This window comes from Pagrus major, chromosome 8 (genome assembly GCF_040436345.1).
Source record: "Pagrus major chromosome 8, Pma_NU_1.0".
Classification (NCBI taxonomy): domain Eukaryota; kingdom Metazoa; phylum Chordata; class Actinopteri; order Spariformes; family Sparidae; genus Pagrus; species Pagrus major.
Window position 1 is genome coordinate 17,514,987 of NC_133222.1, and position 9,044 is coordinate 17,524,030.

Genomic DNA, 9,044 nt, shown 5'->3' on the forward strand with positions numbered 1-9,044 from the left:
TAAAGCAAATGACAAGATGAACAATATGGGCATGGGAATTTTTTTCAGCTTCCATGACAGAAGAAGTTTTACACATATTTCACAGGTCCAGATGTGGTTTCAAAGGCCCAGGTAAAGAAAGATAACAGTAGTGGACCTTGAGTTAAGATTTTTCCTGAAACTATTTCAAAGGTCACGAATACTCAAACTTTCATGCTTAAGCTGTTGCGATGTTGGCTAATGTTGCCATGAAATGCCATCATTATGTTACATCACATCCACACAGTCCTGATATTCTTTGTATGAGCTGTAATCAATTTAAGGCTTTCTTTGGACTTGAACTGTGGTTGTTGCTCATTGAGTCACACATATTTTAGAGAAACACCTGAGATGATAAACCAAGTTTGTACATCACCGCAGATTAGACAGCAGTTGGTTTTGTAAGTGATTTTGTCAACAAGTTTTTAAATGAAAGTATAGTTTGGAAAAATGGCCAACAGTAATGTAAGCATATAGTTTATATGATTTGTTGTTAATGGGTCAAATATGCAAAACCAGCAGCGTGTCCCTTTAACTCTTTTCCCCAACTTCATATGATGAATAGAGGCCGCAAACTTCATGCAGCATCACGCGTGTCCGAGACCAAAGCAAGCCCTGCATGGAGTGACGTTCATTTGACCCTGGAAGATCACGAGATTAACAACAGTTGAGCTTTCTCGCCTTTCATCTCTGATATGAGAGGAAGAGCCATCCACACCCCGAGGCACGGGTAGTGTCTGAGAGCAGGGCTGTCATATTCGGTTATCTCGTTTTATTTCTTCACTATGAGACAATGGCATGACCTTAATTACCCTGCAGAGCTGTAATCTAAAGCTCGCTTTCTTTTGGGATTTTTTTTTCTTTAGTAACACTCAAAGACCGAAGCTTTTCTCCAAAGGCATTATCAAACACAACCACGTCACTTTAGGTACATTATATAAATGTGCATAATCCACCAAAATAAGTAAATACTTTAATCACCAATCAATACATTCATTGGTTGATTGATAAGATTAATAGAAAGAAACTTTGGCGTGTGATGAATGTTTAAAATGTGAGGATTTGCTATTTTTTCTTGTTTTTACATCCATAAATTTGATATCTTTTGGCTTTGAGGTGATTAAGCAAAAAAAAAGAAGACGTAACATTTTTTAACATTTTACAGACTGAACACCTGATTGATTATCTTGCCAAAATATTTTTTCTTTAATGGAAATCATCTTTCGTTGCTGCCCTAAATGCAGCTACATTTTGAAAACTGGATCCTTGCTCTGCACTGGATCGTCCTTTGTTGCCAACCTCTTGCACAACCAGACCACACATAAGTGACGCCAAGTTGTAAAAAAACGGGCCTGGAGGCAATGACTCCAACAAAGACACTGTTCACTAAACACAGCTAATTATAGTTGTTCAGGTTGGCTTTTAAACCACTGCCCCGCCTGTACTATAATGTATCATCTACGTTTATTAATTCACCACTTAATTCGCTGTATCTTTTGTCGTTGATCATATTAAGGAGTTATCACTTGCCAACAGGAGCGATACATATGCTTACATATTGTATACCTACATTCATAATTCTAAACGTTTTGAAGTATTTCTTTATGCACATGTTATCTATGTTTAGAGAATCCTTAGTTTTGTTGATGCATGCTCTTGCTACTCCTGCTGCAACATCTCAGTTCTGACAAACAGATCATTTAAACTAATAATAAAGATGATCCTACGATGTGATTATGGCAGTGCTTAACATGTCTTTTTCTAAACGTAGGCTACACGATAACGAGAGCTGGCACTGAACTGAAACAGCATTACATTGTTTCTGCCTCGAAGCAATGTGCTGTGTTGATGTAGCAGAAACAGCACAAGAACATGTGCTGTATCATGTGACTGAGCACTGAGAGGCTTTGCATGTAGAAAATGCTGCTCACGTACTTTCTCACCAAGTGTGACACTGACTGTATTTACCTCCTTTACAATGAAACAAGATGAAAAAACGTAGCAAAAATGACTGAAGAAAAGGTGTTATGAATCCTCTTTATCAGCATCAAATTGTACTCACTCATAGATACCAGCGACCTAAATATGAGTGATTTTTTTTCATCAAGATCCATGCATGATTCACTGAGAAACTAATGAAAAAGAAAAAAAAACACCTTTTCTGACAAAAGTAAAGAAACTGATAAAAATCTCTGCATCTATCCCTTTATCCAGATCGGCACCAAAACCTAATGGGGTCTAAGTTTTGTGGAAGTTCGTTCGCTAGTTTTTGTGAAATCCTTCTGACAAACAAACCGACCAACAAACCACCACAGTCGAGAACATAACCACCTTGTAGAATGAAAAAACATGCTTATTTAATCTACTGAATGCACTTTTTGTGGCGTTTACAACATGTTTAAACTCTTCTTCATCTAGGAAATGTTTACCGAACATGCATACCTTAAGTTCATTCAAAAAACAGTTAAAGCTGTTAAACACCCACGATATGCCAACATCTTATATCTTTATATATATGACGCGACAGTTACCAACAGAGCCCTCTGGTCATTAGCCGAATCACTGACATGCCCTCTATTATGCATGTGGTCTATTGACCTGCAGACAAAACATACAAAATGCATTGGTGATGCTAGTGTTTAACTTACAGACACGCATATTGATTAAGTATTGAGCGGACCGCTGCTGAGGTTGCAAGGGTAAGTGTTATTGGGACTGGGTCAGTCAGAGTGAGTGAGTGCTGCTACTCTCCTATGCAAACAAGCAAGATGGAGGAAAGACATGGAGAACAGATGGAGTTAAGGTGAAGCAATGCCAAACAATGTCACCAAAAACAAAATGTCCTAAAGGTAGCATTTTAGCAGAATTGTTTGGCCACTGAGCGTGAATGACTTGGCACTTTTCAGTTTTTTGAATGGACATGGTCACAGAAAGGTCGACCATTCCAAAACTGAAAAGACTTCCTGGAGAGAGCACGCCTGGATAAACTCAACTAAAGGTGACAGCAGGAGCAGTTTCCCCCCCGTCTCCTCTACGTTTGGCAACACCAAGCAATGTAGCAACACTGTGAACTACACCCGAACAGTGAACTTACTACATCGCAAGGGAGGATTGACAGTTGGCAGTGCTGGTGCAGACAACCGAAGAAGAAACAGAGCAGTAAATGTAGCCTGTCTGCTAAAGTGAGGCCTGTGTGCGTGCTGGAGAAAAGAGGGTGACAGAAAGTTAGAGTGAGCAATAGGCAGTGATCCATTCAAATCGCCGTGCTCACTGGACCTGACAGTCAGTGCACCCACTCAGAGACGGTGCATCAGAAACCTCCTCATAAACCGCTCGCCCTGTCTCCACAGGAAGCAGCACACTAACCCAGGATAACCCCATCAAGCTGAGGGAGGCCTACTCAGAGACAGGGGATGGAATAAGGGAGAAAAAGGAATTCATCCTGCATGGCCCTATACTTTATTCAGATTTCTTCACCATATTTACTTATACTATTAAATAGTCAGAATGTTGAATGTTTATAACAAGTTTTCAAATAATGAGAGACAATGTGAGTGTGAGTGTAATATTTATCAAACATGGCAGGATTCACACACTTAAAGGGGCTCTGTGGGACTTGTGAGTTGTTGTTTATGTTAGCAGACTCCATTTCTAAACTAACATCAGCTACTCTGTTAGCAGAGCGGCGACAGACACTGAGACGAAGCACATGAGAACATGCATGAGGTCAAATCTTTTGGACAGTCGCGGCAAATCAGACCCAATAAAGAGTTTCTCAACATGCTAACGTAAGCACTGAACACAATTTGCCAAATTTGATTTTTGATTTTAACTGACCTACAGAACAAAAGAACTAAAATATCAATCACATGGATGCACTACAGGAAGAGAGTAGAGGTTTCTGGCATGCCTACTTCCAAGGTGCATGGTGATGGGAAAAAAGTCCTGCAAAAAGGTAAAAACTCCAGCAACACTTATAGTATAAAGAACAAGATGTCTGATGAAGGCCATGAGCATAAGTGTTTCTGGGGTTTTGAGCTCTTTAGACAAGACAGGAAAAGTCAGAGGATTATCAAAGTCATTCGGCCTCATCACCTGTCTACCACTGATTTCTGTGCAACATTTCATGCTAACCCATGAGATGCAACGTTGTGTGCCGACCAAGCAACATTGCCCCGGAGCCAAAGCTGCTGAAGCTGCAAAAATGAAATTGTCCTCAAATAATCTAAGTGTGATTGCAGTGTTTACAAAAAACTAACAGGATACTCACACTCATACTGTCCAACTCAGTAATCCCCTTCAAATCAAATAAACAAAACATCTGTTTTGTATTGCTGTTAGCCAGTCAGAAAAACTGTATGTACATCAACTATGTATGTACAAAATATGAAAAGCTGTCACCAAGAAGACTTCTTGATGCACTTCAGGCTGGTGATCGCCTCATCAGAGAGATCAAGTGGTATCTGACCCTGTAAGCCCTCACGATCGGATCTGTGTGGAGCACACATCCACACATCATCTCAGGTTTTCACCGCTGACAGATTTCACTACAACAAAGCCTGCTGGTCAGCCAGCTGTTGACAAATCCCCAGTATGGCTCAGTACTGGCTGATGCTACGCCAAGCTGGCACACACACACACACACACACACACACACACAAACACACTTCTTGCAGCAGCATCCCATCTATTCATGAAGCAGGGCTAGAATTATACATCCCATTTAAGTATGTTGGTTTTTTTTAAGACATGGTAAACTAATTGTGCCGTTTCAATCATCACCTAGAAATAATGATGTGATAAATAAGGAAAGGCAGAATTATCAAATACATTTCAGGGGTATAATTTCAACTAAATCTACGCTCCCCACTTATACTAGAACATATATGAGCGGGGGATGGTTTCACATCAGCAAATTATCACTCTTTCTTTTCCCTCTTGAGATTAACAATTCTTCATGGCAGATTAGCATGAGGAAGCAAATAGGAGGGCGTGCATGAGAATCCAACAATTTCAAAGGATCCCTTCATTCTATAGAAAGACCATAGAGAAGACCGTATAGATCTGTTTTTAGCACCAAAAAAGTCAAGCAGTTTTCTCTGGTTCCACCTTCTGAAATGTGAGAGTTTGCTGCTTTTGTATTGCAAATTGAATATCTTTGAGTTTTAGGCTGTTGGTCACATAAAACAAGCAATTTGAAGACATCACTTTGGATTTGCAAAAGATCTGTGATAGGAAAAAAAAAACAAACAGATTAATTAATATTGAAAATGACTGGAAATTGCAGCCCTAATCTCTCTCTTTGCTGGTAAAGTGTTACTCTGTCATGTTCGTCTCTTGTAAATGAAGAGCAGTTGCCTGAGGGAGTGGAACTGAACTGGTCAGTTGTGTCAAGGCCCTGCGTGGCCGAATCAAGATGACACATTTGCACATTGAAAAGAGTTTCCCAGCAGGAGGACTGAAGAAGAAACATTAGATGCAAAGAGATAGGAGGCGTTTCTGCACGCACTGCCGAAGGTCATCGATTAAACAATTAAGCTCAAAGGAAATAAGCACTCTATCATACCAGCATATCAGCAGCGTTAAGACTTTAAAAACACAAAAAAAATGAACTCTTCTTTGTGATTTTATGAATTCAGGGGACTAAACTGCTGTGTCACGCACTGTGTAGTTACAGTTCAATTGCCTCAAGGAATCAACTGTGACCTCTGAAGTTATCAGACAGCCTCACTAACCACCGGAGCACCCTGGTACTTCAGGTGGGGGTGCACGAGTTGAAGGGATTGTGACTTTGTGCTAGATAACGATGAGAACAAGGTGAATGTAAACTGCGTGCAATGAAAAGTCAGCTGGTTTTGTTTATGTGGTGCAGGTTGCTGCTGTTGTTGAAGCCTGAGGACCGGTACAACATGCTGCTCTTACCAGAACACAAAGTAAGTATTTCCTTACTTTGCTGTCCTGTTTGTTACCAATTAGTAAAAAGTTCATGTCACGATTATCATGTCTGACATATTTGTTACGATGATATCATGACATTATCCCCTAAATCATCAAAATATTCTTAAAACTTTAATACAAAACTAAAATTGCTTTAACCTTATATTTTGTGAGGAAACAAATATTTTTTATCGCATCACACAAATCTTTCTTTAGTGAAAAACAATCAAAGAATCTTAAACAAGTAATCATAAGGCCTTTCTGTACAAGTAAAGGATAAATAAATAGGGGTGACCTCATCTCCCTGTTGTTTTTCGGTTTGGATTCTGTCGTATTTACACGTTTGTGGGCGATACAACATGCAGGCCATGCCTTCAGCTGTTGTGACTGGCCTTGGCAATTCAAAATAAATCAAGAAACCAATATGGGACCGTACATCAGCGAGCTAGACAGCTTTTTCAAGTCACTCGTGAGGATATTCATTATCTCAATAATGAAATTCAGCAGGATTAACTTATTCTGAGTGTTTTTTATCGCGATCCACGAGAAAAGCTTTTATCGTCCCATCCGGTTTATTTTGCAGCTCCACTCCCATACTAATGTCTAAGCTTGGGCCGATATTAGATATTATTAAATACTGCGATATTTGCCATCATAAGCTATATTTTCCACAATACTGAACATCGAAAAGCTGTAGGATTCTTCACCTGAGAGGAACTAGTCTTAAAATTTCACAGTGCTATTTCTCACCTGGCTGGCCCTCTTGAGTTCAGAGGGAAGGGAACCAGTGACGGACTGGCTTCACCTAATATTGTGGGCTATTCTTTTGGATATCGCCTAAGCCGACTAACGGCACAGTTTACAGAAGTAACAATTCAGCTTTTCATGAGTCAAGGTGCTGCACTAAACGCTGCTTATAATATGTCCTTTTACAACACAACATTAGAGCTTCGGCAGGAGGATGCATCGAGCCAAATGGATCCCAAACATAAGATGTGATGTGTGAATAATACAACAGATGATCTCAGGTCCGGCTGCGCTGCTGGTCTCAGTTGTCAAGTAGAAGCAGGATGACTTTGAGTGCATACAGCGAATAAGTAAATACTCCAAAACCTGCTATTCTACAAGTGACTCGTGTTTGTTATACTTCTAAAAAAAAAAAAAAAGGTCACATTCAGGTTTTACCAGCTTGACTGACACGAAAAACAATTCCTATGAGACTATGCACAGAACAAAGCACTGAGTGCCTCGCCTCATGTACAAAAATAAGTGCCAATAAAACATGTTAATGTTATTTAACATAAAACCTAATTATGAGGGTGCAGCTGTATGCTAATCTCTTTAGAAACAAGCTCTCCAGTATGATCTTTTATCTTGCACTGAGTCTGCATGAATAGTAAGCTTACAGTGACATTATATTACAGTATTTTTCCATCTAAACCATTACAGTAAGGAAACAGTCTTATATGGCCACAGAGGCTCGATTACAGCCACCTTATCTGTCTGACAGAGGCATGTTTATGTCCTGTGGTCTTGGCCTCCTCATAGGAAACTCATACTGGAATATAAAGGAATATATGAGGAAAGACAAGCTGCTGCACATTGGCCTATTTCTGATTTTATATCCACATGAAGCCTGCCATAATAATAATATACATAATAATAATAATATAGGCGTCTGGTGCTTGTGTTTACGCCTTGGTCCAGAAAGGACGCGCTCACTTCCCAAAGGATGCTGTGTGCTCTGTGCAAGAAAAGATGGACGCATACAGGTTACTCACTCTGCGTAGCCGGTGGACCACGGCAGCCGCTTGGTCTCCTTCAGAATGAGGATCGGTCTCGCAATGTGATCCGCCGAGCACTCGATCTCGTCCGGAGACAGTCCCAGGAACTCCGGTCTGCTGTACGGGAACCTCAGCGGCAGATCCGAGCCGCCGGGATGGTCCCCGTTGGAGCCTCCAGCCATCATACCTCCCATAAAATTGGCCACCGCCGATTTCACCCGCGTAAGCATGGTGCAGCAGCAGCAGCAGCGGCGGCGGCAGCAGCAGCAGCAGCGTGAGTCCAGGCGATGCGATTGCGTGAGCTTCCCCCCGCCCGACAGATCCCCGCACGGAGACGCAGTTTCGCGGCGTGAAAGACAGACACAGAGCGGCCGTGGAGACTCATTCAGCTCAGCTCTCCCTCGGCGAACGCGGAAATAAAAAGCCACACACACACACAGGCGGAGAGAGCTGCACGCTAGTCATGTGACAAACCGGTTGCTGCTGGTGGATTTGGTCTCGCTGGCACCTCAGTGAGCAGCTTACTGTTGACAGTGCTGGAGGTCAAAGGTGCCTAATCCCCCGGAGTGACGATCACCTCCTGGGCATGGTGCAGCGCAGGCCTCGGTGCTGTCATCAAAGGGTTGATCCGTTGGCCCTCATCCACACAGACACACACATGTTATATAGGTTATATAGGGATATGCGTGCATATGTGCGTGTGCATGCAAGTCAAATGAAATGTGCATTATTTTTGGGGACCATAACATCTTAAATGGGACTGTTGTCATTGGCTTTGCCTAATTTTTGGGCTCCATAGACACCACTGCTATATAATATCAGCCTAAATAATAAACTTTATTAATATAGAACCTTTACTAAACAATTTTACAAAGCGCTTTGACAAACATGCAAAAGCAGCGAACACAGGAAAACAATATTATAGAATAAACACTCAGCAGTCGAGCCAAACACAAGGGAGCCTCATCTAAGGTGAAGGTAAAGCAAGAAGGTGAAATACAAAATGTAAAAACACAAACAGCCAATATGAGTTTACAAGTAAAAGGAATAAAAGTGATAAAACAGGCAAAATAAGAGGAACAAAGTAATAAAGAGATGAATAAAAGAATAAAATCAATAAAGGATGGTAAGAAGACGATCCATCTGGTATCAAAGGATAACTTCAATGACCCCCACAAATGAATATTCAATCTTCTACTCACCCCCATGCCATTGGAAAGTCAGGTAAAGTTTTGTGGTCCACAAAACATTTCTGGAGTTCACAGTAAAACAGCGTTCCAGCATGTTCCTAAACAACTGAAGTAG

The 9,044-nt window shown here is 41.0% G+C and overlaps 1 protein-coding gene across 1 annotated transcript in view; it reads right to left on the bottom strand.

Moving 5' to 3' along the window:
• Window positions 1-8,139, bottom strand: part of ppm1h (protein phosphatase, Mg2+/Mn2+ dependent, 1H) — a 34,632-nt gene extending 26,493 nt beyond the window's left edge. The window contains exon 1 of the mRNA XM_073472292.1: window positions 7,737-8,139. Within this exon, the coding sequence (XP_073328393.1) occupies window positions 7,737-7,969 (233 nt within the window). The 5' untranslated portion in view covers window positions 7,970-8,139. The remainder of the gene's footprint in view (window positions 1-7,736) is intronic.
• Window positions 8,140-9,044: the final 905 nt, after the last annotated feature.